We start from the raw sequence: 17695 nt of genomic DNA, 5'->3' as shown, positions 1-17695 counted from the left end.
TGTCTGATATGCAAATTCTCCTAAGGAGAATGAGGAATCTACTGAGATACACGTTGACAAAAAACAGACTCCCAAAAGAAAAATAGTCTTAGCATCACATCATCTACCCAACGGCTCCTAATTCCGGCCAGTGTTAGCTGAGAAACCGGAGACTGAATTTATGTTTGTAAAATAACCTCAGGGAGACTGCTGTATTAATTGTCATGAAAGGGATGACATCCATTGATTGGTGCCTCAACACCCCCTCAAATGACAAATTCTGCCCTTGAATTGCTTCATTTAATCAAAGTCTTGAACAAGAAACTGCACCACATAAACCAACGTTCTCCTCACGAAAGGAAAAGATTTGTGCCAAACTATTTTAGGTTTTGATGACTGGTAAGTGTGCATTGAGAAGAATTCAAATGAAATTTCAGGCTAAATATCGGAGCAAAAATTATGTGTCCGGGGGAAACATCAATAAGAAAATTATCCCTAGACTTTTGCCTCAGTGTTGGTGTGTAAAAAGAGTCAGAGAGAGACAGAGAGGGGGAAGGAGGGGTTGTGAAGCACGCCAGTGATCTGTGATCTGGTAACAGTGGAGTAATCCCAGTAAATCCATGTGCCTTTCTGCATCATCCATTTCTTCCAAATACTATATCTTTTCTGGTTGAAAGATTGATTTTAGAGGCACACCAGGAGTTGCATTCAAATTGGAGAAAAGACTTGAAGGTTAGAGTGCTTGATATTAGAACTGCAGCTACATCATTGAAATTTGTAAGGACCTTTCTTTGAAAGGAGTTTTAGCTGTAGCTCAGGGCGTACCTATTGGTATTTGCTAAACATCATTTTAAAGAATCTTGGTTCTCTTATCGAGATTACTAGCTTTAGGTACCTAAGCAACTATTGGGGATGTGGTTTAAAATAGTTTAGTTTCCTTTAGTTTATTAATACATACATACATATACCAAGGTACTCCAATTTTGGTGGGTAGCCGACATCAAACAAATGAAACAGAAAAGGGGACGTCTCCTCTCTATGTTCCTCCCAGCCTGACAAGGGACTCAACCGAGTTCGGCTGGTACTGCTAGGGTGGCACAGCCCACCCTCCCACATTATTAATGAATGAACTTGATTACTCTTGCAGGTATTTAAAAGAACAATCTAAGAGTGTCAAGTTATAATCTTAGTTATAACAGTTTGGTATTGAGGCACTATACTAAGAGGAGTCTGGTGTATTAGTATTTTTTAGGGTTTTAAATTTCCTTAGTTCTGACGAAATACAAACCTCCTTTACAAAGGAGTATGACTTCATTGAAGCTGGAAGCACTGCTGTTAAACTTTAAACAAGGTGTCAGCTGTTACCAGTTGATATGTGGGGAAGAAACCCCTGCTCATTCGCTAGGACTCCACTTTGATTTCAGCAGTCTCAGGAGTCAGACCTCTCCCCATTGGCTAGACACTGGAAAAAATATTTTTTGATTGACACTATAGCATCTCGGTGATATTCTGTTTATTAGCTGCTTAGCTATTATATATCTTTAAGAGGTGGAGATGGGATCTGGGTAAACCACATTGTTTATATTCACAAACCTTTTGTTTCTATTTTCCCTAGACAGTATCACTGAGAACTCTACACTCACTTCCCACTGTTGACCCGCTGGCATTATCAAGCCACTGGTTAACGAGGTGTCATGATGTTTATCTGACACATTTCAGGCTCAGATGTAGCAATTTTGGTTGTTAAACTTCCAGCCAGTTGGAAATGGGACTTCGACCAATTGTAAGGCGAGTCCCATGGGAAAAATGATGGTTTGTATTTATGTCGGAACAAATGACAAATTTGGAAGTAATTTTTATTTTCCCTAACTCTACAAATGTGAATTCTTTACACAAGTTTTATCCCCCATCGCCTACCCCAGGAAGTATGTCTGCAATCAAAGTGGGGTAGTAGTCTGTTGGGAGGCGGTAGTTCTCTGCTATCGACTTGTAACAATCTCTATTGTTGTTGACACCTCATTTAAAGTTTTAACCCTACTTTGTTCCAACACGAAGTACTTACCTCGAAGTACTTTCTTAAGGATCTCCTCCCATCCGACCAGAGTTTTGTGTAGTATACCCTAAACCCATTTTCTATGAGGGGTAACCTCAGGCGGAGTGATACGCGCCCTGAGGCTAACCCCGGGTCAGAGAGCATGCCTGCTCAGGTCTCAACCTCCAGTAAGTTCTCTGGTCGCGTCGCGATATCATCTCGCCGCTCTCCTAATCCCATTGTGACTGTGTGTCCCCGACCCTTTGTGTCTCACGCGGTACCCACGTGGTCCCCTTGTGCTTTCCCTGTGCGTGCTTGTGTCTTGTAGTGCTTTCTCCTACATCATGGAGCATTCTCACAGTTGTCCTGGGCCTATGGCCGGTAAATCGTGTGGAGCGTTCCTCTCGAAACCTGAAGTTGACCCGCACTCCTTGTGTTCCTCATGCAGGGGCAGCGTTTGTTCCCCTTCCGCCACGTTTCCGGAGTGCGAGTCGTGGAATGAGGTGCAGTGGGTGCGGTATAGCACCAAAAAGAAGAAGGCGACGAAGAAGTCGCCTAAGAAGCCAAGCGTCCCTTCCTCCCTTGCTTCGCCGGGCGTCTCGTCGGACCGAGCTTCCCTTGCAACCTTCCCTACCCAGAGTAATGGACGAGGTAAGTCCGTTGCGGGGAAGAGGCTCGCGGCCCTTCCCCAAGAGTCTGACCTTCAAGACAGTGGAGTTGTGGCGTCGTTCCAGGCGAGTGAGGGGCCTGAGGGAGGGGCTGGAGTGTGTTCGGGAGACGGAGTCCTGGTGCTACCAGGTCACGTCTCCTCAGATGACGCCATGTGGGGGAAAAATTTAACTAATTCTTCTCCAGCCTCTTGGGCGTGTTTTTCAGGTGCTTCAGCAGCCGAGGGCGATGTCGAGAAGGAGCTTTACCCGCCGTCGGACCCCACTGCGTGGGTTCCCCCTAAGACGCCCTTCAGGTCACCGATGAGGATGGAGGAAGACTTCGGGACCTGGTCCCCCACGGGAGAGCCTCCTCTCCCCCCCCCCCCCCCCAGCGCCATCGGCCATATTCCCGGAGGTGTTTTTGCAGGCGTCGTCTTCCACGGAGCGTCGCAGGAATCCTCCTACACCAGCGAGGGAGGCGAGGTCTTCGAAGAGGGCCTACAAGTCGTCGGTCTCCTCAGTGGAGGAACTTTCCTGCTCTTCGGAGGACGAGGCGCTGAGGAAGCTCAGTCTCGCAGGAAGATGTCGCGCCACGAGAGTCGGCGCCTAGGATCCCCCAAGAGCAGTGAGTGGGTGATGGTCCACCGCGACATGCTGCTGGAGCTAGCTGCGGTGCCGTTCCCTTCAAGTTGGTGTCCGAGGACGAGCTCCCCGGATAGATACTCCTCCGGCAGCAGTGGCACCCGACGGAGGGACTCATCATGGCAGGTTCCAGTCGACAGGCGTAAGACCGCGAAGGTTCCAGCTCCATCCGCCCAGCGGAGAGAGTCGCCCCTTCAGTCTGGCAGGTGAGTCCTGACCTCCAAAGGCCACCTAGCTCGTCATGAGCGCGGCCCTCGGCTTTCCTCGACGGGCAGGCCCGCAGATACGAGAACCTCCGGAAGAGATGATGGACCTAGGACGGAGGTCCCCGTCCCGACGGCGATGCCCGTCCTTCAACGTGAACCCCAACGAGACCGTCGGTCCAGGACTCCGCCACGTGTGAGGTCCTCCGTCGGAGTACCCCCGCCACATGCGTCGGCTCGCCCTTCGGAGGATCTCGACGACCATGGAGAGGGGTCGGCAGCGGAGGTATCGGCCTATCGGAGGGTGATAGGCCTCATCAGGAGCCACCACAGGCTGGACGTGTCGGAACCCTCCTGCGAAGATGCATGGCGTTCCAGCCTCAACAGGATAGTGGACGCTCCGGTCCAGCAGGGGCCCTCCTTGGCTCTTCCTTTAGCGCGGGACGTTAAGTTGGGTAGAGCCCACTTGGATAGGATCGTGGCCAACCACGCCGAGGCACCCAAGAACCAGAGCACTTCCAAGCTGCTCCAGGGCCTGAAGTCCCAGAGCAAGTTTTACCTCCCAGAGGGACAGCGAGCAGGTGCCTGTGCACTGAAGCCAGCACTCACCGTGTTGGGGCAGGGAGCCTCAGAAGAAAGGGCGTCCACGGTTCCGATCTGCTTCTCTCCTTCGGAGGCGGTCATAATGGAGGAGATTTCGAAGGACTTAGTCAACGTCTCCTCTTGGCTGGACTGGTGGGTGTACGGTCCTCTTACGATCTGACGGTACCGGAAACCCTGGCCTTACTCAAGGAACTTATCAGTTCGGGAGGTAAGGCCCTGAAATTCCTCTCCTTCCAGTCGCTAGCTTTGGCCGCCAACTGGGTCCTACGGAGGAGGGACACCGTATTAAGCAAGCTTACTAGGAGGCTTCCAGACAGAGAGGCGAGGTCTCTGAGGAACCTGACCCTGTGGGACGACGCGATCTTTTCCCCGAAGGCAGCGGAGGAGTCAATGGAGAGAGTTAGAAGGTTGAAGGAACCGTACGAGGCCAGGCCCCACCCGGTCAGAAGGCCGGCGTACAGAAGGTCCTCCGTCGACGCGCCTCACCCTCCTCAGGTCTCTCCTAGCCAGCCCAGGAGAGACAACTCGGCTACGGCCTGGTCCCAGTTGTCTCAGCCCTCCCGTAAGGGATCAGCCTTGACCCAAGCCGCCTATAGGCCGTCGTTCGCAGCGTCCAGAAGAGGGCGTTCAGGCCGCTCCTCAAGGAGAAGATAGGGAGGGAGGCCCTCTACTCCTGCCGAAGCCTCAGGTGGGGGGATGCCTCAAACATTCTTGGCAAGCATGGGAAGACCATGGGGCAGACCCGTGGACCATGACAGTACTGAAGGAAGGGTACAGGTTGCCCTTCCTAGTGGACCCTCCACCTCTGATGCCAGACCAGCAGGCGGAGTGGCTAGCCCCCAAGGATCCCTTGAAACAGACAGCTCTGCAGGGAGAGGTCTCAGCGATGTTGGCAAAAGGGGCATTGGAACTTGTCCAGGACCCAGGTCTGGGGTTCTACAGCAGGCTGTTCCTGGTGGAGAAAGCGACAGGAGGGTGGAGACCGGTCATAGACCTCTTAGCCCTCAACAAGTTCGTCTGCAAGACCGACTTCAAAATGGATACTCCGAAGTCAGTCTTGGCGTCCTTGAAAGAAGGGGACTTCATGATGTCAGTAGATCTCAAGCATGCTTACTTCCAAATCCCGGTTCATCCCTCCAGCAGGAAGTACCTACGGGTAAAATGGGATACCCAAACGTTGCAGTTCAAGACCCTCTGCTTCGGGCTGTCCGCTGCCCCCCAAGTTTTCACGAGGGTCTTCACAATGGTCTCAGTCTGGGCACACGAACAGGGCATTCGCCTGATTCGTTACCTAGACGACTGGTTGTTACTTTCAGCCTCAGAGGAAGTACTGAAGGAGCAAGGCGCGATGTTGTTGTGGTTCTGCAACGTTCTGGGGATCACCAACCTAAAGAAGTCCCAACTGATACCCTCCACCAGGATGACCTACCTCGGAATGGTTCTGGATTCCCGGTTAGTGAAAGCCTTCCCCTCCGCGGACAGGCTGGACAACTTAGACCAGGTCCTCCGCCCCTTCCTGACGGACCAACCTAGGAGAGCGAAGGACTGGCAGAGGCTGATAGGCCACCTTGTGTCGTTGGAGAAACTGGTCCCCCAGGGCAGGCTAAAGCTCAGGGAGGTCCAATGGAACCTGAAGGAAAGCTGGAACCAAACGGACTCCCCCCACAGAGTGGTCCCGGTGTTCCCGAAGATGAAACGGGTCCTAGAATGGTGGAGTTGCAGGACGAACACCCTCAAAGGGATGCCCTTTACAGCCGACCCTCCGGAGATGCTACTGTTCACGGACGCATCGAAGGAGGGGTGGGGTGCCCATCTCCTAGGGAAGTCACCAAGAGGGAACTGGACAGCCCTAGAGAAGACCCAGCACATAAACGTACTAGAGATGAGGGCAGTACGAAGAGCGTGCCAGGAGTTTGTACACCTACTCTGGGGAAACACCGTGGCGTTGATGTGCGACAACGCCACGGTGGTAGCTTACATAAAGAAACAGGGAGGCCTAAGGTCGAAGGAGCTGTGCATCCTCACGTTACAACTTCTGGAGTGGAGCAGATCAGAATCTGAGCAAGGTTCATTCCAGGGAAAAGGAACGTCCTCGCCGACGGCCTCAGCAGGATGGGGCAAGTGGTAGGGTCCGGATGGTGTCTGCACCCGGAAGTACCCAGGACTGTCATTCAGATATGGGGTTCTCCGGTGATGGACCTCTTCATAACAAGGCTGAACACCCAACTCCTCGTGTTCTGTTCTCCTGTACCAGACCCAAAAGCGGCGTTCGAGGACGCCTTCCAATATCCTTGGGACAATCTCGACGTGTACGCTTTTCCCCCCTTCGGGATGCTCAGGCAGGTCCTCAACAGAGTAAGAAGGGCGAACAACCTGTGGATGACTTTGGTAGCGCCCTGGTGGCCGGAGAGAGAATGGTTCGGGGACCTAAGGGAGTTAGCACAACAGCCGCCCTGGCCCCTTCCGGACAGGCCAGACCTTCTCCGGCAACCACACTTCCAAAGATTCCACGAGAATCCTCGGTCCCTTCGCCTTCACGCGTGGAGGTTATCGAGCGCCTCCTGAGGAGGGAGGGCTATTCGTCGAGTACAGCAACGAGGATGTCGGGCTACCTGAGACGGTCATCAGCAGCGGTCTACCAGGCTAAGTGGGCCACCTTTACCAAATGGCGCACCGCTAGGGACATCAGGCCCCTGAAGGCCTCCATCCCGCAGGTAGCGTACTTCCTAGTTTACCTCAGGGACGTGGTCAACATGTCCATCCCAGCCATCAAGGGAGTCCGCGCTGCTCTGGGCCAAGTTTTTCTCCTGAAAGGCATAGACCTGGGTAACTCCAGACATATCTCAATGCTCATTAAAAGTTTTGAGCAATCATGCCCCCCGCAAGCTGTGAAGGTGCCACAATGGGACGTGGCAAGGGTCCTGAAAATGTTATCCGAACCCCCGTTCGAACCCCTGAAAGACATTGTGGACAGGGATCTCATTCTCAAGACAGTTTTCTTGCTGGCGTTAGCGTCAGCTAAACGGGTAGGCGAGATACATGGTCTGTCCTACGAAGTGGCTCACTCAAAAGGTTGGCGAGAAGTCACGTTCAAGTTCGTCCCTTCCTTTGTAGCTAAGACCCAGAATCCTGCCGTGTGGGACCCCAGATTTGAGGGTTTCTCAATTCCGGCAATGCCCCGGTCGGACGACGCGAGGGATTTGCGCCTGTGCCCCGTCAGGGCGGTGAGGAAATACTTGGAAAGGACAGCCAAACTCTGGCTCGGGATCAAAAGCATTTTTGTTTCCACAGGCCTCGTGAAGAAGCCAGTCTCGAAGAATACCATCTCCTTCTGGTTGCGGCAGGTCATCATCAGGGCCTATAGTAAGGCAGGAATCCCCCTGCCGGGGAAGCCCAGGCCCCATGACATTAGGGGCCTTAGTACTACATTGGCTTTCGAGAAGAATATGGCAGTGGGCTAGATCCTAAGGGCAGGCACCTGGGCCAACCAGTCTACCTTCACGGCTCACTATTTGAAGGACTATTCAAGAAAATCCCTGGACGGGTTCTCGATAGGTACCGTCGTTTCCGCGCTCCAAACGGTTTCAAGGCATAGCCTCAGTGATAACCGGGGGTAACAAGCACAAGAGACACAGGTTCGTTCCTTAAACCCCCTTGTACTTTCTTTCCCTTTTTCCACTTCAAGTGGGCTCTGAGAGGGCCCTGAGCCAGAGACGAGTACCTCAACGGGGGGAAGACATGTCCCTTAGGATTTCTTGCACAGGCGAGTTTCTTAGACACTATGGTGGGTTTTTGTGTAGTTTCCTCTTGATCGATTTTCTATGGGGTCAACATGACCTAGCCTCCTTTCTAGGTCTCTGGATATTCCTCAGCACGGTCTCAAGAACTTTTTAGGGCCACGCCCACCTCCTAAAGTATAAGTCTCCTAAGAAAGTAGTTCGAGGTAAGTACTTCGTGTTGGAATAAATCACAAATTTTAAGTAATTTGTATTTTTCCTAACAGTACTTACTTCGAACTACTTTCGGGTAATGGCCCACCCTGCCTTCCCCGAGTGTCCCCTGTTATTCTTAGAGACCTTAGCTATCAAGAACTTACTGGAGGTCGAGACCTGAGCAGGCATGCTCTCTGACCCAGGGTTAGCCTCAGGGCGCGTATCACTCCCCCTGAGGTTACCCCCCATAGAAAATGGCTTTAGGGTGAACTACACAAAACTCTGGTTGGAGGGGAGGAGATCCCAGATACTCCTAAGAAAGTAGTTCGAGGTAAGTACTGTTAGGAAAAATACAAATTACTTAAAATTTGTGATGTTTCCAACTTTGCTGAAGCAATGCTCCTATGTAAAGAACTCAGATCTGTATAGTTAAGAAAAATATAAATTACTACCAAATTTGTCACAGTATTTCTTTCCTTCATGACATGCTTCCGTGTAATTTTAATGATAAAATTTATTTCTATATTTGATTTATATTCACATGCATATCTCCCCTCCTCTCTGTTAACTAATGATTTCAAGCGGATAGCATGTTAGTTGCAAGTTTGAGACTAACTAAAGCAGGTGAGGTCAAACCTTACTTCTAGTTACTATCTCACCAAATGTCATTTTGATGGGCAAGAGGCATGGGCTCTTGAAGGAGAGAATGGGAAATTGTAGTTTTTTTGGGGTGGTATCTCTGTTGAGTTAGCTGGAAATAACAAATTTTATAATTGATTTTCCATTTTTTCAGTAACTAATCCTGAGTCTAGAAATGTTATTTACTTACTGGTCATGTTAAAGGATTATTGTTATTATTGTTACTACCACTATCCAAATTATAACCCTTATGGGAAAAGCCAGATGTGACAATCCCAAGGGTTCCAACAGGGAAACCAGTATAGTGTGGAAAGAAAATTTAGAAGTTGCTAATTAAATATAAATGAGAAATCATAAAAAAAAAAAATATGCAATTGAAGAAGAAACAGACTGGGTGTTTCTCAAAAGTACTGTAGATTTGCAATCAAGAATCACTACTTTTTTGTTGATTTTATTTTGTTTTTCAGGAATTCCCCGATAAACATGAGTTGCTACGCAATATGATGGGCCTTCTCGGTAACGTAGCTGAAGTTAGGGAATTGAGGCCTCGTCTCATGACCCCTGACCTCATGACTACTTTTGCTGACCTCCTAGATTCAAATTCGGATGGTATCGAGGTATGTTATATTATTTTTTCTGAAATGACTTAAGCATTTTAGCTTTTATTTTAGAGGTAATGAAATTTTCTTCATTTCAGGGCACAATATCTTTGATCATAAAGGATCATAAATTTTCAGTTAAAAATTGTTATAATGATAAAGGGGACTGAGGAGGTGAATAATTTTTTTGTTAATTTTTTATTTACATAGATCATGTGAATGAAGCAAGTACTTTGTGTTTCCTATTTTGCTCTGAGTGTACAAATAGGCCTCTAGTATGAATTAGGAGCATTCAAGTCTTTGCTCTGTGGGCTCAAAAGTGGTCAGGAAAATCTATATTCCACCTCTATAAGCATAAAGATGCTGAAAATGATTACTACAGATTTTTCAATATTAAACTTACCCGATAATCATGTAGCTGTCAACTCCGTTGCCCGACAGAATTCTATGGAGGGATACGCCAGCTATCACAATACTAGAAGGGGGTGTATTTACCAGCGCCACCTGTGGCCAGGTACTCAAGTACTTCTTGTTGACACCTCCTCAATTATTCCTCTGTCGTGCTTCCGGCAAGACGTTCTGGGATACGCTTATGTTCTTGGAGTATTTTCACGACTTTGGTGAAGTATTTCTCTTTGATTTCGGCTGTCGCTTTACTGGAAAACTTCTATATTAGCTTAGTTAGCTTTTGGAATTAATTTGATTAATTTTGGTGACGAGAGAGTATGAACTCTCGTTCACCTTTCAATGGCCGACCCTTCCCTTAGACGGAAGTGTTGGTGTCTAAGAGAGTATAGACTCTCTTTCTTAATTTTGCTTAACAAAAGTTATAGATTTATTTTATATCTCTCCGCCTCTTATAGGCCTCTTCGATTAACTTCCTTTTATTATAAACTCATTAAAATTAATTTTTATATTTGTTTATATTCGACCTTCCTAATAGTAGGCGGTCTTTTACCGAAGTTAATAAACTTTGAGCCCGTCATTTCGGTTTTACCTGTTAACATATTATGCTATTTCCGCCACAGAGTTTGAAAGATTTTCTTTGACAGTCTCGTACTGTTTTCAAAGCTGAACTAACGTTTTGTTTTGTCTCTGCAGTTGTTGACGTTCAGAACGTTCAACTTGCACTCTATCGTTACGATAGAGAAAGAATGTTCACGGTTTCACGTTGCAGTAAGAGTAACCGTGTCTAGCGTTTTGTTCATTCTTTCTTAACTTAATGGTTTTGATCCTAATAAAGGAACTTTTCAGTTTTTTTTCCTTTAACAATAATATGTTTTAACGATATATATGATTGGGCTCTTCTCTCAGGTTCTAAGTCAAGAGAGAGAGAGAGAGAGAGAGATAGAGACGGAGGGAGAAAGAGGATAAACGTTTCATTCAAGCCTGCCAGGCGTACGAGTAACGTCGTTATCGTTTTTTTTTTTTTGCTCTTCTCCCTAGTCTCTTTAGGGGAAGAAACTAAACGTTTCTAGAGTGATCTAGTGTTTAGTCTCTTTCCAACCACTGATTTATCTTTCATTAGATTTTTCTGTTACATTGTAATTCTGTTTTCGCAATTACTAACTTTGAGAAAGGATAGAATTGCGTATTTCAGGTACAAACCACTTAAAGTTTCGAGTTCAGTGAAATAAGTGCAAACAGAAATCAAAGTGATAAGTGATTAGTGCGTGAGGGTACTTTTGTGCGCGCCAGTCGTCCTCCCAGTCCGGGACCTCTTGCAAGCTCCCAAGCCCAGGGGAGAAGCAATGTCGAAGGGCATAAGGGTTCAGCAGGCCTTGATCGGCGCACAGAAGTATTCTCGGTGGTTGTGGGCGTGTCTTACCGAGACCGTCACTCCCACCCGCAGACGATTGAGCCCTTATTTTGCTCGTCTGCAGAAGAGATTAGGGGAGAAAATAAAGGCAGAGTAACGCTGGTCTCAGGTCTCAAGACTTCTTAAACGTTAAGTCCAGACCTATGCCAGACGTACGAAGTTAAAGTTCACAACCCGAATGCAGTCATTGGGTTAGCTCTGACTCTCCTCAGTCATCAGTTGATTACACTCCGACTAAGAGGAGTAAGGTTCTGCCACAACAGATCTCTGCTGTTAAGGCTTTACCTCAGCAGAACTTAGTGTCTGCCGACCCCAAGTTAACTCTACTGCAGTCCATACAGTCACAACTTTCGGTCTTGATGCGTGAGTGTCGGGCTGAGAGTGTTGCACCGCCTGCACTCCCTCCACCTGTTCTCGCTGCACCTGTGCTCGCCCAGCCTGCACCTGCTCCGCCTGTGCTCGCCCAGCCTGCACCTGCTCCGCCTGGTCGCAGCACCATCTGCCAGGCGTACGATGTTGTGAACTCTACTACAGTCCATGCAAGCACAGCTTTCGGACTTGATGAGTGAGTGTCGGGCTGAGAGTGTTGCTCCTCCGCCTCCGCCTACACTCCCTCCTCCTACACTCGCTCCGCCTGATCACAGTACCATCTGCCAGGCGTACGATGTTGTGGACTCTACTACAGTCCATGCAAGCACAGCTTTCGGACTTGATGAGTGAGTGTCGGGCTGAGAGTGTTGCTCCTCCGCCTCCGCCTACACTCCCTCCTCCTACACTCGCTCCGCCTAATCACAGTACCATCTGCCAGGCGTATGATGTTGTGGACTCTACTACAGTCCATGCAAGCACAGCTTTTGGACTTGATGCGTGAGTGTCGGGCTGAGAGTGTTGCACCTCCTGCACTCCCTCCACCTGTTCTCGCTGCACCTGTGCTCGCCCAGCCTGCACCTGCTCCGCCTGTGCTCGCCCAGCCTGCACCTGCTCCGCCTGGTCGCAGCACCATCTGCCAGGCGTACGATGTTGAACCACTTTCGGAGTTTGCTGTTCACAGTGTTGTTCAGCCTCAGCCTTCTTTAAGGCAACCCTTGCTTTGGGATCAGGAGAGTTACACTCTTCCTCCTCCTCCCCTTGCTGCTCCACCAGTGGTGCAACTCTCGGTTGGGGTACAACAACCTCTCCCCTCCGTGAGTCTGTCTGCTCAACCAGCGCTGCACCGAGTTCAACCCTCATCTAGGCAAGCTCATCTACACCATGCACTTGCGCCTCAGGAGCCTCAGCTTGCTAGAACTTTACCTTGTTCTGCGCAGCCTCAACCTTCTCATGCTCCACTCATCTCTCAGGAACAGGAACGGACTACTCCGCCTCCGTCCTCCGCTCAGCTGGTGCAATCCTTGGGTGCAACTCTTGCTAGGAGTCAACCTCCTTCACCCTTGCACCTGCCTTCTGCTCCGTCTGTTGTTCAGCCTATGCAGTCTGAACCTCAGGTTTTCCCTCAAGTTGAGGAAACCTCTGTTGTTGTTCCAGCTCGTTCTGACTCTGCTGTTCAGCATACCATGGTTTAACCCCATGCAAGCATGCATAAAGCACTCTAGCACTGGTCATGGAATTTCTGAGAAATGTTAAACGCCATGCACACGCTCTGCTTTCCTTTCAGCAGGCTCTGCTTACAGCAGGCTCTACTTACTACATGCTCAGCATTCAGCATGCTCTGCATTCAGCATGCTCTGCATACAACATGCTCTGCATACAGCATGCTCTGCATTCAGCATGCTCTGCATACAACATGCTCTACATACAGCATGCTCTGCATACAGCATACTCTGCATACATCATGCTCTGCATACCTTACCGCATGCTTCTCAACACATCTTGGGTTGTTGCCAACTCACTAGACTGTCAAGCAGTTTCATAACGTTGCCTTCTAGTCTGCTGCTTTGCACCAGTGAACCCTCACTCAGAGAACTTAGCTTTTCTAGGATAAGGTCCCTGTAGATGAGAAAGTTCTTTTCTCCCTCCTTCTGATATTCCCTTGAGGACTCTGTCATTTGGAGGGAGCCTTTTGCTGCATAACCTCTTATGGACTTTTATTTAAGCATAACATGCTTACAGGGAAGGTAATGGTTACACTTCAGCCGCTAATCCCGTCTGTTACCACACCTGCTCCCATAGACCTTGAGCTGTGTTGCATGACATGCAGTCCAAGCTTAGTCCTTGTTAGAGGATTTTTTGTTTACGGAGTCAATGTGTCACGGGGAAGACGTTCAACAACCAACAGAAGGGACTTGTTGTGACGCAGTGGGCAACCTCAGCAACCCGTTAAGGAGTTGTCTGTACGACCCAGACAGTCTAGACAAATTCGGGTTGTCACTGTACTTCCTCGCTTGCCCATGATTGACAGTTTACAGACTGTGCAGCAGTATCATGATCTTGTGTCCGGCTCCGTCAGACGACTGGCTTTTAAGAGCTCCCTCAAGTCGTCGCTGTCTGGAGATTTTCAAATGGACTATGGATCTGACCAAGGAACTGGGCCTCCTGGTCAATTTTGAGGAGTCTCAGCTCGTTCCATCCCAGACCATTGTCTCCTTGGGTATGGATCTTCAGAGTCGAGCTTTTCCGACTTGTCCGTCGGCCCCAAGGATCTTCCAAGCCCTAGAATGCATCCAGAGCATGCTGAGAAGGAACCGATGCTTAGTCAGGCAGTGGATGAGTCTAACAGGGACACTTTCATCGCTGGCCCTGTTCATCGAGTTAGGGAGACTCCACCTCCGCCCCCTTCAGTATCATCTAGCTGCTCACTGGATAAAGGACATGACGCTAGAGACGGGCTCAGTTCCTGTTTCCGAAGAGATGAGGTCTACTCTAACGTGGTGGAAGAACAGCATTCTTCTCAAGGAAGGTCTACCATTGGCTGTTCAGTCCTCCGACCACCGTCTCTTCTCGGACGCATCGGACACGGGCTGGGGTGCGACACTGGACGGACAGGAATGCTCGGGAACATGGAATCAGGAGCAAAGGACACTTCACATCTATTGCAAGGAGTTGTTGGCAGTTCATTTGGCCTTGATAAACTTCAAGTCCCTCCAGCTTAACAAGGTGGTGGAGGTGAACTCCGACTACACCACAGCCTTGGCTTACATCTCCAAGCAGGGAGGGACTCATTCGAGGAAGTTGTTCTAGATCGCAAGGGACCTCCTCATTTGGTCAAAAGATCGAAAGCTCACGCTGGTAACGAGGCTCATTCAGGGCGATATGAATGTCATGGCAGATCGCCTCAGCCGGAAGGGTCAGGTCTTCCCCACAGAGTGGACCCTTCACAAGAATGTTTGCAGCAGACTTTGGGCCCTGTGGGGTCAGCCAACCATAGATCTATTCGCTACCTCGATGACCAAGAGGCTCCTCTTGTATTGTTCTCCGATTCCAGACCCAGCAGCAGTTCGCGTGGATGCCTTTCTGCTGGATTGGTCCCATCTCAACCTGTATGCATTCCCGCCGTTCAAGATTGTCAACAGGGTACTTCAGAAGTTCGCCTCTCACAAAGGGACACGGCTGACGTTGGTTGCTCCCCTCTGGCCCGCGAGAGAATGGTTCACTGAGGTACTGCAATGGCTGGTCGACGTTCCCAGGACTCTTCCTCCTAGAGTGGACCTTCTGCGTCAACCTCACGTAAAGAAGGTACACCCAACCTCTACGCTCTTCGTCTGACTGCCTTCAGACTATCGAAAGACTCTCAAGAGCTAGAGGCTTTTCGAAGGAGGCAGCCAGAGCGATTGCCAGAGCAAGGACGACATCCACTCTCAGAGTCTATCAGTCTTTATGGGAAGTCTTCCGAAGCTGGTGCAAGGCCAATGCAGTTTTCCTCAACCAGTACCAATGTAACCCAGATTGCTGACTTCCTGTTACATCTAAGGAACGTAAGCTCCCTATCAGCTCCTACGATCAAGGGTTACAGAAGTTTGTTGGCAGCGGTTTTCCGCCACAGAGGCTTGGATCTTTCCTCCAACAAAGATCTACAGGACCTCCTTAGGTCTTTTGAGACCTCAAAGGAACGTCGGTTGTCCACTCCAGGCTGGAATCTAGACGTGGTCCTAAGGTTCCTAATGTCATCAGGATTTGAACCGCTCCAATCAGCCTCTTTTAAGGACCTCACATTTAAAAAACTCTTTTCCTCGTGTGCTTAGCAACAGGTAAAAGAGTAAGTGAGATCCACGCCTTCAGCAGGAACATAGGTTTCACATCTGAAACGGCTACATGTTCCTTACAGCTCGGTTTTTGGCTAAAAACGAGCTTCCTTCCCGTCCTTGGCCTAAGTCGTTCGAGATCCCAAGCCTGTCCAACATGGTGGGGAACGAACTGGAGAGAGTACTTTGCCCAGTTAGAGCTCTTAAGTACTATCTAAAGGTCAAAACCATTACGAGGACAATCAGAAGCCTTATGGTGTGCTATCAAGAAGCCTTCTCTACCAATGTCTAAGAACTCAGTTTCTTACTACATCAGGCTTCTGATTAGAGAAGCAAATTCTCATCTGAAGGAAGAAGACCTTGCTTTGCTGAAGGTAAGGACACATGAAGTGAGAGCTGTGGCTACTTCAGTGGCCTTCAAACAGAACCGTTCTCTGCAGAGTGTTATGGATGCAACCTATTGGAGAAACAAGTCAGTGTTCGCATCATTCTATCTCAAAGATGTCCAGTCTCTTTACGAGTACTGCTACACCCTGGGTCTATTCGTAGCAACGAATGCAGTAGTAGGCGAGGGCTCAGCCACTACATTCCCATAATCCCATAACTTTTTAACCTTTCTCTTGAATACTTTTTATGGGTTGTACGGTCGGCTAAGAAGCCTTCCACATCCTTGTTGATTTGGCGGGTGGTCAATTCTTTCTTGAGAAGCGCCAAGGTTAAAGGTTGTGATGAGGTCCTTTAGTATGGGTTGCAGCCCTGTATACTTTAGCACCTTTGAGTTGATTCAGCCTCCCAAGAGGAACGCTGCGCTCAGTAAGGAAGACGATCTTATTAAAGGCAGAGTAACGGTTCAAGTCGACTTCCTTACCAGGTACTTATTATTTCATTGTTATTGTGGATAACTGATTATATGAAATATGGGATACTTAGCTATCCTTTAATCTTGTACACTGGTTTTCACCCACCCCCCTGGGTGTGAATCAGCTACATGATTATCGGGTAAGTTTAATATTGAAAAATGTTATTTTTATTAATAAAATAAATTTTTGAATATACTTACCCGATAATCATGATTTAATCGACCCTCCCTTCCTCCCCATAGAGAACCAGTGGACCGAGGAATAATTGAGGAGGTGTCAACAAGAAGTACTTGAGTACCTGGCCACAGGTGGCGCTGGTAAATACACCCCCTTCTAGTATTGTGATAGCTGGCGTATCCCTCCATAGAATTCTGTCGGGCAACGGAGTTGACAGCTACATGATTATCGGGTAAGTATATTCAAAAATTTATTTTATTAATAAAAATAACATTTTTTTTGTTATAAGCTCAAACAATCTCATGTTTAGAAGGATTATTGATGTTATATGATCCTTAAAGGGTTTAAGATATGTTTGCTCCTACACTAATACAAATCTTTGTCCTTTAATATTGAAGTATGTTATCAACATAGCTTGGAGTCGCCTGTTATGATTTATAATGCGGTGTCGGTAGTTACTGTATAGTACTGGCTTGTGGCAGGGAAGCCCTTCCCCCTTGCCAGCACACTGAGTACAGTACAGGTACTCATAGAACGACCTCTTGTTCAATGTTAATTCAAAGGTAAATTTTATTGAGACAGCGATATTTATTTAGCGACCATCTTAAAATTACGAATATGCAGTAGCAGTACAGTCGTGTGTGTAAATGTGCGCAGGATGTGTTCGATATGTTGGGCGAAGGCAATTGGCAGCCAATCTATCATCTCAGTAGCTCTCCCAGTCCCAGCATCACGTGTTCTTATCTACATCTCATATTGTAGCATTCGATTGTGTATTTTTAGTCACGCTTTCGTACGTATTCTCGTATTTCTCAAGATGTCTGAGAAAAGGAAGAGTGTAACTCCTTCAGGATTTGCTAAGAAGCAAAGAAGATCAATTACTGTTTGGAACTCAATTAAAAATAATAAAATAAATTGAAGGCAGAATGAAAATGAATTTGATTGCAATTGGTATGAGCTTCGCCTGAAGAATAAGAGGTCTTCTGAAAAGACCGACCAACAAAACTTTTTGTTGCCAACGTTCTCCCTGCGTACGCCTCTCCGTAAACCTGAGAAGGGTACATACCACTCCAAGGACAGTATATTTCAAGAGGAATAGCATGTCCCATAAGCTGAGGAGGCGACGGGCTTTCTTTCCACCCGTCAGTAACTACCGACATATTGTTACACATTATAACAACAAATTTCCTATGATAACATACTGTTAAAGTATACAGATTTGTATAATAATGAGAAATACAAATTAGGCTACTTTAGAAATTTGTGATTGTTCTGACTACTGTATAATTGATACTTGAGGAGTGGGAAGAATTTTTAATTTTCCTGAAAATTATTTAATACTTGAAAATAGTCATTGATAATACTAAAAGAATTCAGATCTG

At 48.0% G+C, this 17695-nt stretch overlaps 1 protein-coding gene across 2 annotated transcripts in view; it reads left to right on the top strand.

The window, feature by feature from the left end:
* The window catches only part of LOC137656696 (protein zer-1 homolog), a 98115-nt gene that overhangs the window by 69958 nt on the left and 10462 nt on the right, over nt 1–17695 (top strand). For both annotated transcript variants that reach the window (XM_068390901.1, XM_068390900.1), the window contains exon 9: nt 9148–9297. In XM_068390901.1, coding sequence (XP_068247002.1) covers nt 9148–9297 — 150 coding nt within the window. The remainder of the gene's footprint in view (nt 1–9147; nt 9298–17695) is intronic.

Source organism: Palaemon carinicauda, chromosome 17, assembly GCF_036898095.1.
Source record: "Palaemon carinicauda isolate YSFRI2023 chromosome 17, ASM3689809v2, whole genome shotgun sequence".
In the NCBI taxonomy this organism is placed as follows: domain Eukaryota; kingdom Metazoa; phylum Arthropoda; class Malacostraca; order Decapoda; family Palaemonidae; genus Palaemon; species Palaemon carinicauda.
Note: the sequence above shows the minus strand (reverse complement) of the source record. Positions and strands in the feature narration are given on the sequence as shown.